General features: G+C 32.9%; 1 protein-coding gene across 1 annotated transcript in view; it reads right to left on the bottom strand.

The window, feature by feature from the left end:
* LOC128996236 (acetylcholine receptor subunit beta-like 1) overlaps positions 1-27327 on the bottom strand; it is a 68287-nt gene that overhangs the window by 14455 nt on the left and 26505 nt on the right. The window contains exons 2-4 of the mRNA XM_054421397.1: positions 25879-26015; positions 9982-10026; positions 425-534 (exon numbers count right to left, since the gene is read on the bottom strand). Of these exons, the coding sequence (XP_054277372.1) occupies positions 425-534; positions 9982-10026; positions 25879-26015 (292 nt within the window). The remainder of the gene's footprint in view (positions 1-424; positions 535-9981; positions 10027-25878; positions 26016-27327) is intronic.

The raw sequence follows: 27327 nt of genomic DNA, 5'->3' as shown, positions 1-27327 counted from the left end.
AAAACCATTAATTTTAGAAAATATTTGCAAGACATGTAAAATCTAGTAAATTTAATGCAGATTACAACGTTATCTTGTAAGCTTAGTTTAGACAAAGAATAACTGAGAAATTATTTTTTTTTCTTGCCGTACCTACAGTTTTCTCTATTTAAACAATGTTAAAATGATAAAACTAATTTTAAACATGGTTTTAAAAGATAAAACTGAAGGTATGGTATGAAAACATTAATTTTTCAGTTATTCTTTGCCCATTTTTACAAAATTTCAACGCTGTAGCTAAGTAAAAATCACATACAGACAGTTAGACCGAAAACGGAATGAGATAGGACACATGTTATGTTACGTTTTTTGTTTCTTTTGACATGCTGAACATGACTAAGTTTGTTCTTGCAAGACACCCTGTATAGGCAGATAGGCTACTTACTTGTTGAACAATACGATGTCCGGTTTCCATACTTTGTCTGGCGGTAATCGCAGCACACCGATACCGCCGTAGTCTGCTTCGTCCCACTGCAGCTGATAGTCATTCCAAACCTGTAACAGAACCAGCTGATATTAAAACAGGTGATTTAGCTACTTGGTTCGGATCATACTTCAAGCTGGATTCGCCTATGTAGGTTCCTAGTTGGGAAAATTGCCGCTGCATGGAATATCCCTCACTTAGCGAAATATACGCAATACTGGTAAAATACGTAACCTTAAAGGAAAAAGTGGAAACAAATTCGTTTAACTACAAAGATTCACGAAAAACCATCGAAATGAATTCAATTTACAAACAATTAACCCAGGAAACAAACAAAATCAGGTAATTATTATAGTATAGGGGCCACCAATCGAATTCTTAGTTTTGATGTCTTACGTTATAGTTTTTTACCTCTTGAATCCAAATATACCATTATTTTTCACAGCAAATGAACATTACTGAAGATATCACTGTTTAAATATAGAACTTTTGAATTAACAAGGTAGCAAGGATGACCTTTACAAGGGGAATGAATTGAAACTAATTGAAAGAAACTTAAACTTAGTTCTTATTTAGGTAGGTCAAGCTTTATGCGAATTAGGGGCTGTATTAAGTGTTTTGAAGTTAGGTTAGATTCGGAAGGTAAAGTTTAGGTTATAATGAATCGAGATGTTGGTATTCATCTCCTAAAGACTGTTTTTGTGTAGTTAAAACCCTGGAAAACACTTCAAAATCCTTTAAAAAATGATAGATTATGTTAGAACAGCACCATTCTACTACATACTGTAATCCCACTTTAGAAAATTTCCTATGAGGATTAACTTTTTAGCCTACATTGGCATTCCACTTGTAAATGTAGTTTGTCTTTTAAAACTTGTTTTTTCAAACATTGTACATTTAACTGTATCTTCAGCAACATTCATTTGCTGTGAAAAATAATGTTATATTTGGATGCAGGAGGTAAAAAACTATAAAGCAAGACATCAAAATTTAAAATCCATTTGGAGGCACCTATACTAAATTATTACCGGCAATTAATATCCCCATAGCCGGTAAATAATATAGTGTTTTTGAAACACGAAATCAATCGAAAACGATTCCTAATTGATTATTCTGTTAGTGGCTCAGTCAAGGTAGGCAGAATATGAAACTAAGGTAGCCATATGTTGTGGGTCCGTACCCCGCTGCCACCATGTAAAATTATCACTAGGCCTGCAGTTTACTTTTGTTCTGTACAGGATCAACCCTAGCTTTGCTTGATGTTCCACGCAAATGCTGTTAAGACGTGGACGGAAAATTACAAGTTAAATAAATGATTTGAACTAATAAAATTAAAAAAAATATATGTATTAATTCATATCCTCTATTTTTCCAATATTGTTTCAAGCATACAAAACAGAACGATTCATGAAATTCTATAAAAATGTATTTCTACATTGCACGGTCTCTGATTTTCCCATCTGTTATTGACAAGGATGTTTCGACGTGTCAACCAATACAGTGTGTTGGCTGTCAGTCCCAAATCCTGGATTCCCTCCTAAAACTGCCTCATCCGGACGCAAGTAATCCATATTTTCACAGAGTTTCATCCTGTTAGAGGACCTTCAGCTGTACAAGCACTTTCGATAAAATAATTACGGAAACGCATTTTTATTTAAGTGTAAAATGTTATATATACATATATTTAATTAAAAGGAATAATAAACAAAACTAATGCAAATGGGCTACCTGTGTTTTTTATTACAAGATTCTGAATACAAAATTGTCGGATTTTCATGATCCCTTCTGTTGTAAGAAATATCATTTTGAGAGGAGGGGGAATCTCGAAACCGTATTTTTTAGTTTCGTTTAATGGCGATTTTCCCATAAAAACCCATAAAATAAAGGAAAAACTGATTTTCTAAAAAATGGCCCGAACGGTTTTGATAAAGATTTAGTATGTTATAGTCCTTTAAATTAAAAAAAAAAATGGTAGAAATCCCATTATCGTAAAAATTGCGGTTCAAATGTTGTTGTAACTATGTTAATTTTCCATAAAAACCTCATAAAATAACGAAAAATTTAATTTTAGAAAAATACCGGTCTGGAGTATAATTAGTATGCTACTGTATGGTCCTTTCAATTTGGAAAAATTGTACACATCCCATTTCTGTAAATTATTATTCAAAAGTTATTGTAACTTATGTCATTTTCCCATAAAATAAAATAATGGAATTTATAAAAAAACGGGTTGTTTTGATTTGTTAAGGCCGTAAATTTCTAAACAAAATAATGCAACCCCCCATTGCTCTAACAATTACAGTTCAAAAGTTATTGCAGCCTTTTTGATTTTTCCCTATCATAGTTACTCCCACCGCTTACCCATGATAAAGATTGTTGACAAGCCAATGGGAGAAAGTATGTGTTTTTCAAATAACGCATTTTGCAGTAAAACGCGTAGTTTTCGAGATATTTTACAAATACCCCCGTCGTAGCAAACCTGCAGACTCAGCGAATTTCCATTTGCCTGATAGGATTTTCATTTAAATATCAAAATGTCAGCTTGAGTAACATTACTTTACGAGTGGCAAACATAGAAAAGTAAACAAACAAACTGATGTTAATTTTAACATCTGCTTATTATTACAACACTTTGGTATTTGAAGAAAATGAGAAAGACTAATTTTAACCCCATAAAAACCATCATATATAACCCCTAATGTTTAACCATAGACAAAAAGAATTAAATATAGACCGTCAGCTGTGCTGCGGTTACCATAGATTTTAGCACAAACCGCTGGGAGCGCCATGTAGTTACGGCCTACGTGCTATGTAACTGCACGGCGCTCCCAGCGGTGTGCGCCAGAACCTATGGTAACCATGGTAACCACTGCACGGCTGACAGTCTATATTTAACTCTTTTTGTCTATGGTTTAACCCTATAAAACCACCTTACCGGTAAACCATAGGCAAAACCTAAGAAGCTTCGACGTATTGATGGTAGGACAACAGTTATAACGGCTGAGGAATAAACAAAACACTCCTGAATAAATGTATGAATACTTTTGAACTGGGTTCGCAGAGCTGGTAAAACCAATCTCTATAATTTGTCTTTTAAAATTCATCATTACAATAGCACCGATATTTAGAGATAGTCAACATTAATCAGATAACAAGAGCGAAGAGGTGTTTGATAAAAACATTCTTCTGAATGATGTAATACAAATACGTGTTTATACAGAATGCTCGCCTTCATATCTGATAGCTGCTGTTTCGAGTCCAGCATACATAGACCCCTTTCCTTATACCGGGTGTTTCAAAATGAATAGCTGGGTTTTAACACTTTATAACTTTTATACTATTAAACTTACCACCATAAAATACGCATCAAATGAAAAAGCAACTCAAAGAGTTTATGCCTTCCAAAGACACATTATTTAACAAAATCGATCCAGCAGAACTGTAGATTTAATTGTACAAAGTTAAAAAGTAATCTCCAACTTTTTTCATCACTAAAAATTCGGAGGTTGCTTGATGTTTTTGCAAATAGCTTTTAAATGGTGAGGAAATCGACCAAAGTGGAAGGAAATATTCCGAAAGAGGATAAAATTTCCTACAATCTACTATTATGCATTTTTTTAATACTCAAGAATGGTACCGTAAATTGCATCAAAATGAAAGAATTGAAAATCTCCGTCTCCAATGTAGACAATAACTATAGCAAACATTGAATTTCACACTTTTTTTATTATAAGCCAAATTCAGGCTACATTTATTGAGTATTTTCATGAAATGCATAGTAGTGGATTGTAGGAAATTTTATTCTCTTTCGGAATATTACCTTCCAATTTGGTCGATTTCCTCACTATTTAAAAGTTATTTGCAAAAACGTCAAGCAACCTCCGAATTTCTAGTGATGAAAAAAGTTGGAGATTACTTTTTAACTTTATACAATTAAATCTACAGTTCTGCTGGATCAATTTTGTTAAATGATGTGTCTTTGGAAGGCATAAACTCTTTGAGTTGCTTTTTCATTTGATGCGTATTTTATGGCGGTAAGTTTAATAATATAAAAATTATAAAGCGTTAAAACCCAGCTATTCATTTTGAAACACCCGGTATTATATGACATAGGCCTATCTTTGAATATAAGCGTTTTGCTTACTCTTGCTACAGTTTAATCTTGGTTTAACTCCTTTGAATTGAAAAATATTGCTAACAAAATGGAAAACTAACCAACCATATACTTGTGGCGGAAATTATCAACACTGCCAAAGGGAAGTCATTACTTTATGCATATTTTGGAGTAACGACTCCTTTGCTTGGACGCAATGTAATTACTTAAGGTAGCCACGAATAATGTCTACAGTCAAAGGTGAACTTTATCCATCAAAAAGATTATTACGAACCAGGAAAATTGGAATTTTACTTTTTTACGTGTGTGTGTGTAAAAATATCAATAACACCAACGAAATGTTTGAAAACTACACAAGGAGGGTAAAGTTGTTTGAACGACAAATAGTTCTATGGTACTTTCCTAACATTAACAAGAATTTATTTAGAAAAAGACTTTGTTAGCGAATTTCCCTATAGGGAAGTAGCTATTACCGTAGGTCTCATGGTAAGACCTAAGCCCGGGACCGATTTACTTTTTCATTTTGATGTCCCCAAAGGCCAAAAACACCATTCGTTCAAATTTATATATATATATATATATATATATATATATATGTGTCCATCCGCACGATAACTTGAGTAATTTTTGTCCGATTTTGATAAAATTTGGTTTGAAGGTGTAAGGCGAGATAAACTTGAATGAGTTCGCGAACCAGCATGATCGGACTATGGGAACGGGGGTTTATGGGGGGTTTTATGGGGTAAAAATAGGATTTTCTCATTTTTGACCCTAAAAACCCAAAATTTCACAATTTCTTTTTTAACCATTTTGTAGAGCTTAAAAAAACAAATAATTTAGTATATTGAAGCGTTATTATGCGCCTAATTGTTACGGAGAAAATTTAAAAAAATTGTAATTTTAAAATTCCCATGTTATTCTTATGGAGAATAAGTCAACTGTTGTAGTTTGCTTGTTTATGAACATATTTTGATCAAATTTGGAAAATACATTAATTTCTTACCAAACCACAGTACCTTTTAATATTTTACATTTAAAAAAAACTTTTTTACTCTCCCTGTTGCAGCAAACCTAAGTACTCATTAAACTAATTCTGTTTAAATAGGGAATAAATGTGATATTTTTAAGGAGACATTTTAGTTTAAATCTAATCAGGCAGATGGAAATTCGCTAAGTCTGCAGGTTTGCTGCGGCGGGGGTATTTTTTTTAGCAGATAAACTTAAATCATGTCGTTTTGAACTGACTCAGTGGACATTTTCTCCGTTATTATGTAGCTGTTGAAATTATAATCTTAAACCTTGGGACTGTATTCTTCAACGCTTTGAAGGCAATTGGTTGGCAATCCGTAAAAATGTTTAATTTATTTTGGAGTGAGAAGTTGAAATTTTTTATTGGACGCACTAAAATATTATTTAGTAAAAATATAAACATGTTATACTTTGGTACGTTGTTACTTTGGTAGACTCCCGTTGTTGGTTAAATATCCTTATAAAATAGTTTTTTTGTCGTTGTGGTGTAAATAAAATAAATAGCTGGGTAACTGAGGGACCATCTTGCTCACATAGAAATTTGAATGTCACCGGTTCAATTCTGAGAAAAGTCAATACTTTTGTATGGCTCAAAAGTGGACTCAGCTCTCCTTGATAATTGGGCTTTCAAAAAATGATCCTGCTTAACAAAACAGCTGATCTTTTTTCTTTGTTGCAATGAAGACAAATCAATATTTACTCCCGCAAGTTTCTCCTCAAATCTTTGGAAGTCAATTGAACACAGCATGAAAGGTTTTTTAGAGTATGCATAGTCTTATATGTTTGCATTGTTCATAGTCTACATTAATGTAAAAACTCCGGTCAGTCGATTCAGGAGTTTTTGTATTCATAAAGAAAAATCCAAACTCTATATAAAATTATCAAGTTATACAGTAGATAGCGAGTGGTATGTTATTGTAACTAAATAGTTTTAATTTATGAACTTTTCTAATTGAACCCAAACATTTATGCTAATCGTTATGTAATGTATCCTGTAACATTAACCTGAGTACCTAAAATATTAGCAAGAAATTGTATAGTGACAGTAGCAAAAGGAAAGATAATTTTGAGCCTTGTCAGAGACAATGGAGATAATATCATCTCCTCTGTAATATTCACATCTATCCACAACATATGAACTTTGGTAGACTCCCGTTGTTGGTTAAATATCCTTATAAAATAGTTTTTTTGTCGTTGTGGTGTAAATAAAATAAATAGCTGGGTAACTGAGGGACCATCTTGCTCACATAGAAATTTGAATGTCACCGGTTCAATTCTGAGAAAAGTCAATACTTTTGTATGGCTCAAAAGTGGACTCAGCTCTCCTTGATAATTGGGCTTTCAAAAAATGATCCTGCTTAACAAAACAGCTGATCTTAGTCAGTAACAAAGGTACTCAAATCATCCGCTCTACTCCACACTCACCCTTAATTTATATTCGGCTCAAATCTAAGTACTCATATAAATTTACTTGAGTTATAGACTGACTATTTAAGTTGGGTAGAATCGGGAATCCTGTTATATTTTGATTTATTATTGGCACGTGAGTCTGTTTATACTTTGAGTTTAAGCATGAAGTTGCAAACCAACTGAAAAAATTGTTGTCCTGTAAAAATCTACGGACACGATAAATATGTTTTGGTAAAATGGGAAAAATAATTCACTAACCCACCCTAGTTAAAATATCTAAGTATTTGAAATTGTTTATATTTAATAAAATTATGAAATAATTCTGTGTCTCTGTGAAAATTGCAATGTATGCTTGTTTTGTTTAGAGGAGGGTCTCTAAAAAATTTACCCTTTTCTCTCAACTCGGTTGGTATTCAATTTGTATAACTGGGTATAACACGAAAGTCTGGATCTTTGTTTGGAAAAGTTTCTAAAAAACTGCTCGTCGATAAATCCGTGTGAAAAGTGTCTTTAAAACTGTTTTGTAAAACTCAGGAACAACTTATAGAATAGAGAAGTCTGTACATTACATATATATTTCTAGTCGAGTCTTTGAGAACTGGACGATCTCTAGGACAAATAAATATATAGGTAATTTTTGTTTATTTTTGATTTATTATAAAACTAGCCGCTATACCCGTGCCTTGCAACGGGGCCAAGGTGCGGAAGAGACAATTTTGGTTCCTTGAAAATTAATGGCAAGCAGCTTGAGAACGCTAAATAGAACAATTAATATGTTCCCTAGATCTGCTGTATGTAGATAGACTTTTATTTATTTACTATTAGTACTAACTGGCTACATAAACATAACTGTAACAAATCCATCCATTCCATGTATCACAGCTTTTTGTCTATGCTTAGTACAAATTAGCTGTTGTCATAAATAAAAAAAAAATAATAGTGCTGCACCCTGTTGGTAAACCTATTAACTTGTTAATGCTATCGAACATCACAGAATCAAATTGTTTAGTTGAAACAGCTGTTAAGATTCTTTATAAGTACTCATAAGGTTAAAATGGGAAACTCCAGAGCCACTGGGGCGGAGCCGATTAGACGGATCACGAAATTGATGGTGTATAAATGGATTATGGCTAACAACTAAACATGCTTTATTTGCCCCTCTCTGGCTGCAGAGCACACATATATTCGACGATTGAAGTCCCAAAATCTAAAAATCAGAACACTTTTTGCTTTTTGAAGGTTCCTTGCAGCTTACAATAATGACGGACAACAATAAGTGAGCTTATAGAACAAATTGACTCCTAGCAGTATTACTTAAAACCTTTGACAATTCAACGTAAGGTATGACGTTTTTTGATATAGAGCGGTAAAAGTGTGTAACTAATTTAAAATATTAGTTAAAATCTAAACATGTTTGTAGAGGCTAATTCTGCAACTATTTTTACCAAAGTGTTGTCAAACAAAACTTTAGAATCTCCTCTTTTAATTAATTCTCACCTCGTGATGCTACGTTGTATAGTTGTTCATTTCTAGAGTTTCAAAAGTGTAACAATAATTTATAATTACCCTGTATTTACCAAAGCTACATAAAACTTCTGAGTTATAGTAGGCTGAAACAGTTCTAAAATTAAATTACTGATCAATTTATGTTGTCCAGCTAAAGTAAAATACTGTAAATCTTAATAATTTGAGAAGATATTACAGCAGGTTTTAATTAAAAATGTATATTGAAAAGAGAATGGAATGAAGAACAATTTACTCATCTTTTAGAACGGGAAAATGGCCTTCTTTCATAAATAAAGATAATCAAACGACCAATTACAGACTTAAATTAATTATTCTGCAGTTTCTGAAAACGCTGAGTCCGTTTCCTATTGAGAGTACGATTTAAGAAAGGTTTTTAACTAAGCTGGAAAACTGTGGGCGTATTATACGTGGTTTTAATTCGGAAAATGTTATGAATTCATCCTAAATTCATACATGAGAATGTATTCTTTTATGTTTTCAACATTATGATAAACACCCCTTACTTATTAACCCGCTGTAGCCAATTTTTCATTCAAATTCATTTAATTCCAAATCTTAATTCGTTCCAACTCATTAAATTAATTGAAATAGATTTCAATGAGCTGACCACAGGGTGTATAATGGTGAACATTTTATAATATCTTTTAGTTTTTGATACTTTAATAAATATATGTGTATTAATAGGCAAGCATGTTTATTTAAAACCTTTTCTCAGCTTGTATGCATCGCAGGGTAAATTTATGCACAATCTTAGAAATATATTTTCCTGTAGATGTACAGAATCCCCTTATAAATTAAAATAGGCTCAAAAATAAGCACAGAAAAGGAATTCAAAATTAAAAAATAACATGAGCCTTATGGGTTGATATGCTGGTGACTGAACAAGAACGAAATAAAAACAGAAATCAAAACAAATGGAAGAAATTCCAATCACATGTTTTATTTACAGACAGTCGGTATGACAACGGATACTAGTAATTTTCAGCAGCAAGCATCGTTGGTGGCTCAATAATTCGACTAAGTTCGGTTTCATTCTGAAACCGGTGAATACTTAAAAATAGAAACGGATATTTAACAATATTCAACATTATTCAACAATATTCAACAATATTCAACAATATTCAACAATATTCAACAATATTCAACAATATTCAATATTCAAATATATAACGAATCTCCCTCATTACACATATTTTCCAATAAGGATTATGATTATGAATGTCTTGTCACAAAACTGTGCTCCTTCTTCTTGCTCAAAAAATGAGATTTAGTAGTAACCTTGTAAGTTAACAATTAAAAATTTCAAAATATTCAAGTTGAGGGTATTCGTGGTTGTTTATAAACAAAATGGAATTAATATATATATTTTATCTAAACGTGCAATAGGATAACTGAATGATATTGTTAACTGTACTACAATTTGGGATAGGATACTTACAAGCCTTAGCCACACGTTCGATTTCATAATTTGATTCTTTTCGTTCTGAAACAAACACAAAAATGATCAGTACCTTATAAATAAACACTTAACATGCATTATTCAAATAACTTAACTATTGTACATTTTCCATACTTCGAACGAAATGTATAAATGCTAAAAAAATGGTGATATCAATAAAATAGAAGTTTGTTGATTTTCTAACTGAGGCGTATTTGACTCTAAGATCAGGTACACTGTATGTAATGTTCATGACCTTACAGACATTATTTATATTTACCTGTTGGTAAATAACTAAATTGTTGTTGGTAAATAACTAAACTGTTGGTATAACTAAATTGTTATTTAGTTATAATCGCATGTTTGAAATTATTTCTTTGTGTAAATTGGTCAGTTGTGATTTCTTCACTGTTTGTATATGAAAGCTTTACTTTTTGTGAATTTCCTTATAGGGAAGTCTATTGCTGTAGGTGGCATGGCAACCTAGACCCAATCCCAATTTACTAGGGCTAAGCTAGTCAGGTCGCACTTCATTTTGCCTTATTTTACAACAAAAAATCCACTATTTTTTCATTAGATATTTTGAATTTTGTGTCGTGTGATAGGTCATTTTAAATGCTAAATAAAAGTGCACTTGATGATTATACGAAATTAGCCAATTTCTAGTAGTTAAAAAAATGGCCGCCATTTGAACATAACTCTACCTAAATTAAATGCCAAGTTTCATAAAGATCGGTTGGATCAACTCAAAGATAAAAATGTTTATGTATAAAAATACAAAATGGTTTATATATGGTTTACAAAGTAATTTTGGAGAAAGATTCAATCTAGATTTTCCCTTTCTTTTGACCCATACGTTATTCTCAAATTTGGCTTTTTAGTTTCGGGACACCCTGTATTTTCTCAAAAGACAACTAAAATTATAACACAGTATACAGTGGCTTAGATATAAAACACATATAATTCTTTCACGATATTAGGCTTTATGTAAGCTCATGACGGGAGTCAATGTCTTACTTAATGTGATCATAAAGTAACCCGTTCTCTAGTTTGATGGAATGGGTAATCTTGTAACTGCCTTAAAATCTAATTGCTATAGATTTTGGAATAACTATAATTAAAACATTATTTATGTTAAGTATAAATTTAACACAAAAGTGATAATACTTTCATTGAAATGAAAAGAAATAAATGGGTCTGTTTATCATGACTTGGAACGGAAAATCAGGTACAATTATTATGTGTTCACGATGAGCATGAAAGATGAAATTGAATAATTCCAATGGTTTTGAAGATGGTTGCAGTGGTTTTGGCTAAAGATTATTTACCAATAAAACATTATTTCCTTGTACTAGACTTAAGTTATCAAATGTGTTCCCGAAATAAACTAATTTGCTATACTTATGCACTCAAAGTAAATTGCAATTAGTAAATTACGAAAACATTAATTATCGAGTGGGTAAATACATTTTAATTGTGCCCAAAAGGACATTTAAATGAAACATACGATTTTCATCTGAAATAAACTAAAACGCATACCATTTCGGAAATGGTTTGGTTGTTTATTCTGAACATTTAAATATACAAACGAATTAGTAGTTTTCGTTACTAGTCCCTAAAGTAGGGTTTTTTTGGGACGATATCGTGTTTAACTTGAAAATTCAAAATTCGGAAATTCGCAAGTCACAAAAAAGCATTTTTAGACGAGTTACGAACAATATTTTTCATTACATTGTCATATATTATAGCAAAAAAACAAAATATAGCCAAAACCGTTTGATTAAAAAGGAAATTTTACTTTACCAAACAAATCGAACGAGTACTTAATCCTACTAATATTATAAATGAGAAAGTTTGGATGTATGGATGTATGTTTGTGACAAGTAAACGCAAAAAATACTGGTCGGATTGGACTAAAATTTGGTGTGATGATAGCTCACATTCCCGATTAACATATAGACGCATTTTTATCTCAAAATTCCTTTCGGGCTCCGCCCCAGTGGCTCTGCAGTTTCCCATGTTAACCTTATGAGTATGCATATTTAAAAGGAATAAACGCATTATGTCAGCTGTTTAAGTTGGTTCTATGATATTAAATAGCATTAACAAGTTATAAGGTTTACCAACAGGGTGCAGTGCTATTAAATTTAATGTAAAACTTCATTATAGATTTTTTTTATTTATGTCAATGGATACCAAAGTGCAGCCGAATTTTGTTACTAAAAGCGTTAGTGGATGTGTAACTTTTTTATACAACAAATGTAAAGATCAAAATGTTTCTATTTTGTGTCCTCTTCCCGTTGCAAAGCACGGGTACATCAGCTAGTTAATTATAGAAAGAACATTTTACATATTGAAGGTTCAGAACAGCTGATTTGTTTTTGAGATAAGCTTTGACATAACCATATGAGTCAAAGTCCGCAAAAGACTATCTTTAGAGACTCAAAAACAAAAATAATTCCATTTCACATTTCGTTTCGAAAATCAAACTCCCCAAAATAAACATGACCCATGTAAAATCGAATTGAACAGTTTATTCGATTGCGGAGATGAATTGAAAATACTGACGTGTTTAATACTCACTGACACAGTCGTAAATAATAAACATCATCAGGAACCAAGTGTTATTGGTTGTGCAATACATGCATGCAGAATAACAGTAGTTCACTCTCGATAATCCGACTCTTGTGCAACCAACGAGGTGTCGGATAATCGAGATAAGCATAACTTAATACTAAATCTATCTAATAACGTAAAATAATCAACTCTTTCATTGTTATTGAGTGTTTATCAACTTTTAGACCTTTATGTTATCCAGTTTAGGTACTATTAAATAATGTTATTGAAGTTGGCTTGTTAAATATTATGCACATCTCTTACAGGTCTGAGTACCGGTACAACACACACTCTACAAATGATTAGGTATATCTGTTTTACATTATAAATAGGCACGAGCTGTTGGCTCGTCCTACGTACGGGAATGGAGTGTCCATTAAAACTGTACATAGTTATAACAATATTTATATTCCTAATTCAAGCATAGTTTAAGCAGTTCAAAAGAAAAAAGCTGCCGAGATGAATTAAAAGATGTAATCATTGTTATTTCCCAACCTTTCTTCAAAAATTTGTGTAGGAAAAAATTGCTTTAGCTTTATTTTGAAAGCTCTTAACCTTCGATTCGTACAGCAATGGTAATAGAATCTTTCTTATTTCCTATAATCAACGACAAAATCACACAGTAAATAAACTAACCTCATAGTTCTATAGAATATTTTTATATCCATCCAGCTGTTATTTCAAACAAATTATATTGCACTAAAACAAACTAAAGATTTTTAAGACTGCTCGAAAACATAAGAACATTAGTATTTTACTATGTATATTTAAATAATATGTCAACCTCTTACCGAATAAATGAACGTATCAATAATTATAGCATTACACATAGTATAAATAAGTCGACCCTAAGTATGTAATTTCATTTTTATCCTAATGCTGAATTTGTGTCGCAAACGCTGAATGTTTACAGCTGTTACGTTAAGCAAATGGTATTACAGCAAAAACTAGTCTACAATGTTTACGTCGGCTGCTAGGCTTTTTAAAAATTAAAACTTAATTGATAAAAAACTGAGACCCTAAACTAAAATTACGGCTTCGACATTCCCTAGTTCTCACAATTATCTTTTTTCTTCTTTTTGACTGAGGCGAAATAGTACAGAATATAAAAAAAGGAGTTTTCGTTTATACTTTATATAAACTAACTTTTGCTGGAAGATTGTGCTGAAATATGCCAAGAACTCACACATTTCGTTGTCATTCCATACATTGGTTTATTACCTTTTCTAAAAGCCATACAATTATTAATTCTCTACTGAATAGTGTCATCACTTAGATGACTTAGGCGAAAAAGGTTGCAATTATGAATGTAATTTCAATCCTAGTATACTATTGAGGGAGGTAACCCTGTCTGATTGTATAACACTAATGTAGTCTAAAATGAATAAACATACTGCAACTTAAAAGCATCGAGTTTATCGTATCAGAATTCGTCACAATCACAGTAATGCTTACCAATGATGGAACGTAGTGGAGTAACCACTCAAAATGTAAAACACCTGGTCCGCCCCCTCCCCCTCCCCTACCATCGCGCTCGGCGTCGCTGCATAATACATCCAGATACATTTTACAGCAAGCCGTCTCCTTTTCGCAAAATGAAACACGAAAATCGTCGCAACGTCCCAGGGGAGGTTTTCAGTCTTTACAACATTACAATGAACGACTTGTCAGTCTATGATCAGTCCAGCGAGAGCTAAATGTGCTTTTCAATCCAGGTATTATTCGCTGAACAATTCGTTGACGCATGAGTTGCAGTTTTGTTTAGTGTTTTAAAATTTGTATAGAAGGTAAAGAGTCAGTAGCTTTTTGACGGATCGAAATTGGATACAGATTTTCTTGAGGGAAGTATATAACCGTAGGTGGCTCGGTAGGACCATGACCCGGGACCGATTTACTATTTCATTTTGAAGTCCCCAGAGGCCAAAACTATTCGTTCAAATTTTCATATATGTTGTACATGTTACATATCACTCCATTTCACACTCATCCTTCACTCATTGGGTTCAAATACGCACCTAGGTGGCATACTTGTCTCAATTATGATAGTGATAATAATTATGTCAATTCTGTCAGAGTTAAATTTCTTATAGTCGTAATATTTATAATAACATCGTAAAACCTCTGAAATATTAGTTTTAGGTAATTAATACTACGTCAACTGTAAAACAGGGATGGAATGTTCGGAACTTTGGCATAAAAGCAAAGATTAACGTAAGGTTGGTGAAGTAAGTTTTGGCGCAGAACCGGTCAAAGAGTCTCCCTTACTTAAGTAACCTAAGTGGCTGTCTACGAGGTCATATGTTATATGGTACTTCGTCAGTTACAAGCTGTTAAACCTAATCAAATTTAGGGCATATAAACAAAAATATAACTATCAAATTTTTATTGCAAACTCTATAATTTAAGCGCATAAAACATTAAATTTATTTATAAAATCTCTTCTATCATCCTTGAAAAGGTGCTGAGTTTTCATTACATTTGATTCATGTTTTCACTATTTTAAGGAGTAACTTTATTTTTTCGTATGAGTTCATAATTCAGTTAAATAAATTTAATTGTATACGTGCAAACAGAGTAAACATGATTTTAGTATTACATGTAATTTAACTTGTTTATTTTCTGGACCACGGTTATACTGGCTTACCTGTAGTACTTTAAAACAAAACATATTTTACCTGAATAAAAACAAATCTCGAACTCGCCACAGTGTGGAATATAAAGTTACTGAGGCAATTCTTCATTAGAAACATCCATCATATGGAAGTATAAACTCGTCATAAATACATACACACACGAACGTTTGTAACATTTGGCAAAATAATTCTGATTTCGAAAGCGTAGGTTTGCCTGCGGAGCAAGTCATGACATTTGGCTTTAAAAACAGTCGTCATCCAGTTAAAAAAATTAGATCAATTTTCAGTACTACAGCTATTTCAACCTTTTATATTAATATGCATTTCGTAAATCAGAATGATTGTTGTGAATTTACTGGTTGTTTCGTTTATGCGTTATAGACGAGCTGTGTCATAGACAAATTTATGTTTCCTATAGTTGTAAAATAGAGTAATCATTTAATAAATTACAGTCTATGCTCCAAAGAATGTTAAGTAATGGTAATGATAAAAAAATAAAAAGAAAAAGAAAAAAGTAAGAAAATGTCATGAAATCACTTGGTTTAAAGTACTATTTGCATTATATCCAAATATGTGGGGAGATAGTAGATTATTTGGGTATTTATCAACTTGTTATTAAACTATTCGAATTTCGCCTTTGAAACTACATAAGTGAAAGATAACTTAACAAATTGTCTCATAAGATCTGAAATTCGTTACCACCACAACTATTTGTATCATAATTGTTTATTATGAAATTTGTTTATTATAATATTTAATGAGTGTCAAATTTGCCAATAATCTTTAAACCACAAAAATAATCTCCTTTATTTTATAAAGATCGTTGCCCCCCTCTTCAAAATAACACCACTCCTTGATAGTAAGGTACATATATACCTTACTACCGACAAATACATACTTTTAAATACCATTACCAAGGATTTTAACTCTCTGTCTAAGTTTGTGTACCCTAGAATAGTATACATGTATTCAAATAAATGTAGTTAAGTGCTCGTATGTTCAGTATTACAAATTAATCTGTGCAGGTTATTTATTATTTGCTCATCACCAAACTTCTTGTAATGATCACTGTTCGTTTACTTTGTTATTTACACTGCCGCACCTTTGTTATGTTTTTTCTACCAACTAGTTTATTTTTGCTATCTGTCACTTGTTGTATTTTCTTTCTTCTTCTCTTGTTGATTTTATATTTTATTGCTGAAGTTCCCGAGTTTTGCTAAGTTCTTCTAGTTTTTTTCATCACTTTTTGTTTTGCTCGAATATGCTACCTTAGAATTACTTTTGCTATTGTTTGCTTGCTAATGTATTAAATTGTATTAATGTACTGTTTGTAAAATGGTGTTTGCCCTTGAGAATAAATAAATAAATTATCCTGAACGGAGGGACATACTCTACCTTAATGAAGCCTCTGTAATTGTCTTAAAATTAAGCAGGTTAAAATATACTAAAAATATTGTGATACATCAACAGGTATACTAGTATTCAGTTGTTTAAAATAAATTACAAATTTAAATCATTTATTCGATTTCACTTGCATCTATTTTCACTATGTGCTTAATTAAACAGGGGAGAGTAAACGAAAATGATGTGACGATTTTCATTTCAGTGTTGCCAAATGCCGGTAACGGCTTAATGTGTTTGCGGCTTACCATGCCTACATTCAGCTTGGATAGGCAACATTGCAGTGGGGGGAAATCATATGGAGTAGCCTTAACTCTCCCTACAAATTCAGCGCGGTTTACCATAGCACCCTCCCTTTCCATAACAGCCTCAAAATAATAGAAATCCTACTACAACTCATTGAATGTGATGCATTTTTGAGATGATAATGATTTTAAAAATCTACATAAATTTTTAATTTAGATGGTATAAAAAGTAACCAATGTAAAAATTCCTTTTCCTACTGTTGCTGCGTCACCAATAAATACTTTTACCCCTAAAAGTTTTGTTGAAATTTCGTAATTATCATATGGCATAGAATTTAAGGAAATTATAGGCTTATATGTTTATTAAATGTATGATCTTTCTTTGTGCCAATTTTAACCCAGTTGGTTCAGAGGGGTTTCGCATGTGGAAGGATAGGAAAAGTATTTGGCCTAAGTGGCTAGGATAATTATTTTGACACTTCTTCTTTTTTGTACATTAAATAGATAAGGAATAAACTGAATCAAATGGAATTTGCGTCTTATTTTTATCGATTTAGATGATTTACAACCATAAGGAGATAATATAAATCCATTTTGTAAAGAAATGGGTCAAATATTTTGAGCCACTTTTTATGACCTTCAAGATCTACGTTCAATTTCCCAATGACGTTAAGATCCACGAATGAAATATATCTTATCTTACTAATATTATAAATGTGAAAGTGTGTTTGTTTGTTTGTTTGTTGGTTTGTTTGTTTGTTTGAAGTTCAATTACGCATTAACTAGTGGACGGATTAGGCAGAAATTTTGTACGATGATAGCTTACGTTCACGATTAACATATAGGCATATTCTTATCTCAAAAATCATTTCGGGTTCCGGCCCAATGGCTCTGTAGTTCCCCATGTTAACCTTATGAGTATTCATGTTTAAAGGGAAATAAAGACTTTTGTCAGCTGTTTCAACTAAAAAATTGGTTCTATGATATGCAAAAGCATTAAAAAGTTATAAGATTTACCAACAGGGTGCAGCACTATTTTTTTTCATTTATGAAAACAGCTAATTTGAACTAAGCTGCAACAAAAAGCTGTGATACGCAATGAGAACTGTCAAAGTAGGATTGTTTACAGTTGTTTATGTTTTAATTTAATAAATAATTTGTGATGTTTTGCGAATTTTTAATAATAAATTGTTCTCTATTGTTTACGTGGGTTAGGTGAAGTGGTAGAACATTATGGCTATGGTAGGTGTGTAATACTAAATATACCGTAAATTTAAAGAAGCAAATTTTATCAAACTGTGTCATCCCCCATTTAAAACGCAAAGCTTGAGTATAACTGCAATAAGTATTTTATTCCTATATGCCAACCCCGTACGATGGACGGGTACTCTTCATACAAGTATATAATGCTTGCACTTAATATTTATTAATCAAGACATTACAACTTCACACACAATTTGCTTTTTTAATTGACATTTTTGGTTTTCCATCAACACTGCTCTAATTTAGAACCGTAGAATAAAACTCTTCTAAACATTAACAGCGAAATTTGTGGCAATAAATAAACGGGCGGTATGAAACGAAAAAGAGCCATTTGGATTCACTCCAGTAAAGTGGGTACTTAAGATGTTTAGTTTTTAATTTGTCGTGCCTTTATAAAAACGTGGCTCGGGCTTGCCAAAAAGTTGGGGAGAGATGATTTACACACCGTACCTGACGTGGTTTAGAAATTGTCAAGATGTCATTTCAAACAGTTCTTGAAGCAATTTAATGTTATGTCTCCAGTACAGTTATGATGCTTGTTTTATAGAGTGACACCCTTTAATTCGTAGAGTACAAGTGGAATTCTTAGCCTATTGTAAAATGTGAAACCAGTTTTGTTGCTGTTTCATTATGGTTACGTCTCGTGTGGAAAGTTTCTCGAGTGCAGCAAAGGAACTTTGCACTCGCGTTACACATTACATTTTGTTTGTGTATGTGTTATAAAGTCTTCACAATCCAGTCAGGTAGAGGATTTTAAATACTATAAATATTTTGGTGTTCACATTGAAAATTACCTAGGATTGAAGCAGTTGTCACATAGCTTGAACCCCCGGATTACTTTACAGTACATATTATTAAATAAAAAATGAAAAAATGAAAAAAATGAAAATACAAGGTGAGTTCAGACCAGAATGAGATTATCATAGGATGATAGCTATCTGTGTAACTTGGTAAAACACACAAAGATAAACTGTTTATTTAATCAGACAGCCTTTACAGGAACCAGTGCAGGCATTGTCCTGTATCTGAGAAATTTATTCTTGAAACTCTTGCCCACGTCCTTGGAAAGTGCCCATTTAGTAGTCTTCTACGAAATACCCGCCACCATACCATCAGAAAAATCATAGCTGATCAATTCAGAAAGAAAAGTTACGAGGTCTATGAAGAGGTCACGGCTATAGAAGAAGAGGGCTCTGTGAGGCGGAGTGACATCATTGTTATAGACAAGGAGAAAGATTTCGGTCTCATTATAGACCCAACAGTTCGTCTTGAGACAAATCAATATCAGCCACAGGAAGTCCATGAAGAAAAAGTAAATATTTATAAGAAAACTATCCCCTATTATTCGGAGAAATACAAAATATCAAAATTTGAAGTATATGGACTACTCATTGGATCAAGAGGAACAATTCCTCAACAAGTTGAGAAATTTTGGAAGAAATTCAATTTGGAAAATCAAGTGCTATATTTAATATCTTTAACAGCCATAAAATTTTCTATTAATATTATAAGAAACCACCTATAAAACAATTATCATAATTAGGTTTAAACAAACTTGCAAAATTTAATGTAATATTATTCTTTGTTCTACAGCAGACTACAATGTGTAGTAAGATTTCAATTTTTAAAATAAATTTGAATTTATATACAGTATTCTAGTGAATTATGACTGAAATCATGGAAAAAGGAGTAGGCTCTTTTAGAATCACTTAAAAAAATCTTTTTGTTTGTATTTCAAGGTGAAAGTGGAGAAAGGGTGAGTTGGTTGACTTGTATAGCTTTATAGTGAGCAAGATTAGCTTTTTATTTATCCAGCACTTCAAAAACTCATCCATATAGTATAGTGTACAATAAACCCGATAAAACACACACAAACATTTAATTCGTCAGTTTATTATTTACATTTTTTATAAATAACTGTGATCGCATTCCACAGTGTTAAGGAGGCAGGGTGAGTGTAGAGAGGGTGAGTGTAGAGTGGTTGAGATGACGTAGGTAGCTCTAGATTTACTGTTTTTCTATCCAGGCCACTGAGGATTAAAAGCCCAACGATGAAGGAAAGCTAGTCCCATCACTATGAGACCTTGTTTATTCTTTGGAACGAACCGAAACCCTTTGAACGGTCAGCATATTAAACACCACCCAGTACAAAACTACAATGATATCTTTTCAGCCCACTACAGAAAAATCACGTAGGTAAAACATTATTAACACAAAAACTTGCACCGATAAGTCAGAACTCGGTATTTTCAGACTTCCTCTGTAGTAGTAATGCAGCAATGTGGTGACGATCGATGGGAGGGCTCCTCCCTTCCCCCACTCCCTCTCTCACACCAGTGGGAGGGGGGGGGGTTAGCCGACACATAGTTTATCTGTTTATTATTCCCTTACATCCCTCGGAGCCTGAAATGGGTCCTTCTGTATCAGAGGTGCCAAGGCACATTATAGTGTCTTTCGCAGTCGAATGCCCTAATGCCCACTCCATCTCGACTGATGACTTGTGAAAAATGTTCTTTCCAATTTTTTAAAGTCATGTCCTTGGGATGAATATTAGCAGGTAACTAGGTGTTAACTTTGTAATGTAGACCTATGTGGTTATAGAGGTCAACATGTTTTGGACTAGAATAACTAACAAAGTTACATCTCCTTTAAGATACCCCCGCCGCATCAAATCTGTAGCGCAACAAAATTTCCATTTACCTGTTGGACTTTTACTTCTTTATTTCCTCAACATATCAGATTTATATTGAAATAAAATCAGGTTAAACAAGTACTTGAGTTTGCTTCTACAGCTAGAATAATAAAGTGTCTAATTAAATCTGTGTGTGATCAAAATATATCCGCAAACAATCAAAGTAAAACAGTTTAATCATTTTCCATAAGTAAAACATGGTAATTTTAAATTAACTGATTTTTCAATCACCAATAATTAATCTCTTCTGTGAAGCCTTATTACCACTCATTATTTACTGGATATTAATAACTAATTCATCATTGTGATTCTCATTTTACTACGCAAAATCTATATAACATTTATGTTACATAAATTGGAACCCAGCCCCTTTGAACTAAATATGTAGGAGTAAAACAACTGAATTTTCTACTAACAATCTTGAAAGCATTATATTTTGTATATTTTGAAACTCATAGATCGCAAAAGATATTTTTTAAATAGCATAATTATTCAATTAAATAAAACTATGTGGCTAAATGTAAACCAACACATAGCCGTTGAAAAAAATTATATAACAAAATGTATCTTTATTTTGGTAGAAAAATATAATTATTTTAAACTAAGATCATTTTTAGAACACAATTATAATCTAGAATGCCTAGTATATAATGTTTTGTGTTAGTATTCATCTCCCAACGTTTTATCGACAATCGTTGACTAAACTAAAATGGCACACTCCATTAATTTACTGATAAGCAGGCTGTCAGTGTGTTGACTGTCGGACACCATATATGGTTGATTTGATTGATCATCTATATGCGGGTGAAGAGACATGTAGGCCTTGCAATGTTTGTCATTGTATTAGATTAATACAATAAATTAAAATATATAATAACTAACCTATAAATATAAATAACCCTATCACTCAAGATGTAAATCTATAAAAAATAATAGGGTGCGAGCCTTTATGTTAGAGTCTATATGCCAAACCATTGATTTTCAAACAGTTAAAAAAATTATTAAAACTCATGGAGGTAAATAAAACACTTAAATGGAATTAAAAATTTGGAAAAAGATACATAAGTCACATTTTGTCGCGGAAAGGGAAAAACATCATGCTTGAATTATTTTTATCCCTTACTTAATCCTTTAAAATAATTTTTTTTTTCAAGACGATAAGCTAATACTTTGTACAATGACCAGCAAGCGGAAAATGAATAACTTGGTTGAATGAGCTTCATAGAGTGTGTGTTACTGTAGAAACATTATTTCTCTCTTAGTTTTAGGTGCTATTATATGCAGGGTATTGAAAGTTGATACAATTTATAATAAGTAGCACCTTTGACTATTAATACAACTTCAGTATCCAATAGTCTACGGTAGGCATTAAATTTGGCACAGTTAAAAGGTTGGTGTATGAACGATAAAAGAGTACTTTGCAGCACTTGCAAGTAAATTTAACTCAATGATTATTTACTAAGGGGCTAGCAACAGCTTTAAGTGGGAATGAAATCTGTGGTTCATGGTGGTGTATAATTCAACTAGTGAAAGTTGTAATTTAAGAGTATTCGCAGTTTTATCAGCAATCGAGTGTATTTTGGTGAACATTAAAAAGTTCCGAAGATTGACTTGAAGTTTAAATTGGTCTTGTCTCGTGTAAAAAATAAAGTTCAATATTAAATTTAGATCAACTAGCTTTAACCACGGGCTTCAACCCCTTTGACTTCATAAGTATTAATAAAACTATTGATTGGTTAAAAGTTAAGGTGAAATAAACAAAACTGAATACAGTAATACAAAACAATAATCACACTTAATAAGGTAATACATTTGGAAGAATAATAAACCGATTAGTACAGCTGAGGTATTTTTAACATTAGGAACATGGAAAGTCCCCTTTAGAAAGGAACTACGACCTTAAAGGACAATTTATGAAATAATGGATAGTTTTGCGCAAGGTTTCTCGTCATGACGAACATTTATGGTTTATGGGGGTGTGACTTTTAATTTTCTCAAAAGTTCAAAGATACTTTAGGATTTTATATCAATAGGTCACAATGCAATATACGCTTTGCATACAAAAACAAATGTTACATTTCGGACGAGTATTGATAAACGGTTAATTATCGTAAGTTATTTTTTACAATACTATGTTGCAAGAACCGAGATTGAATTTGAAGCAGATCAAGCCAATAGTAGCGCCACATTTCAAAAACTGTTCCGTTACAAAATAGTGTATTGATTATGGCTAGTGTGCTAAATGCGGTACAACGCGGCGCAGACAGGCAAAATACAAGCTGTACCTAATTTGCTCACTGTCTTTTGAAGGCGCTCCTAGCCACGGGCCCGGACCAGCAGTTTTAGTTTAGACTGGTTGATTTTAATAAGATACCAAATTAATAAATGGCAGGCATTCATTCATGAAAACCAAGGTTTGACAATACAACTAAACAACATTTCGTCTTACTGATTTTGTTTTTGATCAATGTTAGGGGCGATTTGTTATATACAGCTTCTTTTCTAGTGGACGTCATTAATGTTATTTCCCTAGTCACTTTCATTACAAGCTATTTACTCATTCTATGCTAACCAGGGGACCGAGCTTTGCTTGGAGTCGGTTTGTGGGGTTTAAGAAGTAAACTATAGATTAAAGGAGTTCACTACTCCTGTGTCTACTCCTTTAATCCATGGTAAAACTTAAAACATATTCATTAGTTTTATAGTTTACGAAAGGTGTTTTTTTAATTATTATAAACGATAAATTTACCGTTTTAATTTAACAATAGGCCACCCCATGGTCGAAGTTCGACCAACAATATATTGTATTGAGCAAACTTATTTCTTCCATTTGTTTTGATTTCCGTTTATATTTCGTTGTTATTTCGTCACAAGAATGGTAGCCCAGAAGGCCCATGTCAAATTTTTCAAACTTAAAATTCATTTATTGTGCTTATTTTAAAGCCTATTTTAATTATTAAAGGAATTTGCACATCTACAGACAAATATATCAATTTCAATGCTCAATTTCATTATGTAAATTTAAAAACACGTCTCCTACTATAGATACAAAGATCGGGGTTTTTATTATTCCATAAAAAGTCATAATTGGCATTATTACGTGGTAAGTTGATGATTTCCGACTTTATTTAGTGTAGTAATCCTTTCTTCGATATTTTGAAACACTATTGATACGGCTACGTCAGGTTATAACGGTGAAGGTAAATGACATATTATGTAAGATCAAAATTAACTAATTTACTCGTATTCTTTTAAACGGTACTCTATTAGCCGTATAGGTAGTTATTCATAAGTGCATATATTTTTTGCACTATGTAGCCTAATAGGTTTTCCCCACAAAGCCATAAACCTTTATCAAATGAAAAAATTACAACTTTGAATTTTGTTTAGAAAATCGTTGGGGGTTGTGTATTTTTTTCAAACAGACGTAATAGTATATTTCGTACCTAGGGCCGAAAATGAGGTTTTGCCGGCTCGAGATAGTTTTTAAGTTCGAGACGAAGTCGAGAACTTAAATCGATCGAGAGCCGCAAAACCATTTCGGTCCGTGGTACGAACGCTATTTTTCACCACACTATACCCTATTACCACTATTCACCACAATAATAATGCACACTGATAGTCAACATAACTACAACTTTAAGGTTATGTGAAGAAATAATTTGAGGAATCAGCAAAAATAAAAATATATAGTTGCTAGGCAACGGTGACAATAACACAATTTGAAATGCTATGGATTTTGATTATGTATTTAAAATGCATTCATGTTTTAAGTAAGTAAGCGGACAGCTGATTTTGCGGCCCCGGCCTGTAAAAACCTGCTCGGTCCCCAAATTATGGACAGCTGGCATCGCCAGCAAAACGTAACTTTCGGCCACCAATTAACGTATGTAATACAGCCAAAAACATGATAGTGTGGTGAAAAGAACTATTATCTCTTTTCCTGTTACTAAGCTCGGTTACAGCAGATAGTTCTATGCAAAACCAACGTGTCATATTGTTTAACCTCTTATGAACAATAAAAATCCATGTTATAGGTGTCTCATTAAAACAAATGGCCATTATTTGAGTTTGTAACACAAAATTACTCGACCCACAACAATTAGTACATGCGAAGTAGGTTAAGTTTAGTGGTTCCAAAAAGTCCCCGAGAAGTTTAATGCTTTTGGCAGATTCTAGGTTTTGCCACTTATGGGTTTTATATGTGACCTTGTGCTTTGAGATAACTAGTGTAAAAAGGCTCTAAAACAATTAACATTTTGGCCTGTTTTGACAGTTTAAGAGTTTTAAAAAATTTTAATTTAAAAATTAGGTATTACAACTAAACCGAGATAGAAAGGTACTGTAGTAATACAACTTGGAAATTTCATGATGAAAAAATAACGCCAAAACGCAGAAAGTAGAGATTAAATAGATTTTGACACAAACTAATAATTATTTTTTGCTTGTGAACAATTTGAGGGCCAATTGATGGTGACTATTGTTCGTGAAGCCTAATGCAATTTGATTATATTTTAGAAAAAAAGTTATGTGCACCTAAAATATTTCAAATACTTTTAGATTTATTGTCAGAAACTGGTATTATGTGATATTGGCAGTTACATATCTGCAGAAAGTATGAAGTAGTAAATTAGAACACATATTTTCAGAACGATGCGAGCAAAATATACAACGATCTTAAAGGACGTAGTAAACGCTGTAAGTTTTATTTTAATTTTATCATCAAATAATAGTGTAACTATAAAGTTTTGTTTATCATATTGTTTATTTATTTATTTATTTATTTCAAACGGCAGCAGCCAATTTAAACAATAGTTAACAATACAACAACAATAGTTAACAATAGTTTAACAATTGTTAATATAGTTAAGATACAGTTTATGGCATTTAACTTATAGGTAATTGAAAAATCCTTGTTTAACTTAAGAACATTTACTTGTTCAAGATAACTAAATTAAAGTAATATAAGTGAAGTATTATTTATTAGTTTGGCTTAAGTATAATTTATCAGTAAATAAAAAATCAAATCATTTATGAAATCACTTACGACGTTGATGAGTTGAACGAAGGCCAGACCAAATCTCACGTCTACTTTCTGAGTCATGTTTTGTACGGGTCGAATCAGTTTGTTGTAGCCTCGGAACAGGTCCCGCACTAGGCGCTCCTCGTCTTCTGAGCACAACCCTGCAAACAAACAAAGCTATACCACTGTACACCTCGCATGAGGCTAGAGACTACATGTTCTGTATGGATCGTATAAGTTTGTTGTAGCCTCGGAACAGGTCCCGCACTAGGCGCTCCTCGTCTTCTGAGCACAACCCTGCAAACAAACAAAGCTATACCACTGTACACCTCGCATGAGGCTAGAGACTACATGTTCTGTATGGATCGTATAAGTTTGTTGTAGCCTCGGAACAGGTCCCGCACTAGGCGCTCCTCGTCTTCTGAGCACAACCCTGTAAACAAACAAAGCTATACCACTGTACACCTCGCATGAGGCTAGAGACTACATGTTCTGTATGGATCGTATAAGTTTGTTGTAGCCTCGGAACAGGTCCCGCACTAGGCGCTCCTCGTCTTCTGAGCACAACCCTGTAAACAAACAAAGCTATAACACTGTACACCTGGCTTGAGGCTAGAGACTACATGTTCTGTATGGATCGTATAAGTTTGTTGTAGCCTCGGAACAGGTCCCGCACTAGGCGCTCCTCGTCTTCTGAGCACAACCCTGTAAACAAACAAAGCTATACCACTGTACACCTCGCATGAGGCTAGAGACTACATGTTCTGTATGGATCGTATAAGTTTGTTGTAGCCTCGGAACAGGTCCCGCACTAGGCGCTCCTCGTCTTCTGAGCACAACCCTGTAAACAAACAAAGCTATAACACTGTACACCTGGCTTGAGGCTAGAGACTACATGTTCTGTATGGATTGTATAAGTTTGTTGTAGCCTCAGAACAGGTCCCTCACTAGGCGCTCCTCGTCTTCTGAGCACAACCCTGCAAACAAACAAAGCTATACCACTGTACACCTCGCTTGAGGCTAGAGACTACATGTTCTGTATGGATTGTATAAGTTTGTTGTAGCCTCGGAACAGGTCCCACACTAGGCGCTCCTCGTCTTCTGAGCACAACCTTGCAAACATACAAAGCTATCAATCACTACTTCTGTGGACCTTGGGTGAGGCTACATAATATAAGCTTTGTACGAGTCAAATCAGTTTGTTGTGGCCACAAATCAGACTAAAAAAAAATGGTGCAGGGGAATTACTTTTTGTTCTACAATAGCCTACTTTTTGCTTATTTCGGATAATTTACCCTGTTAGGTAGAGAAGAATTAACTCACTATCAAAAAAAAAAAAAAAAAATAATATGACAATTCAACAAAGGTACCCTATGCTATTTAGGTAGCCTAGTGGTATTATGTTAGCAGTACACATATTGGAAAAGGTCGAGACTATCTAACTCCCAAAATAATACCACTGAAACCCTAGTA

Source organism: Macrosteles quadrilineatus, unplaced genomic scaffold (genome assembly GCF_028750875.1).
Source record: "Macrosteles quadrilineatus isolate MER2022 unplaced genomic scaffold, UCM_ALF_1.0 Scaffold_6__1_contigs__length_79288215, whole genome shotgun sequence".
Taxonomy (NCBI): domain Eukaryota; kingdom Metazoa; phylum Arthropoda; class Insecta; order Hemiptera; family Cicadellidae; genus Macrosteles; species Macrosteles quadrilineatus.
Note: the sequence above shows the minus strand (reverse complement) of the source record. Positions and strands in the feature narration are given on the sequence as shown.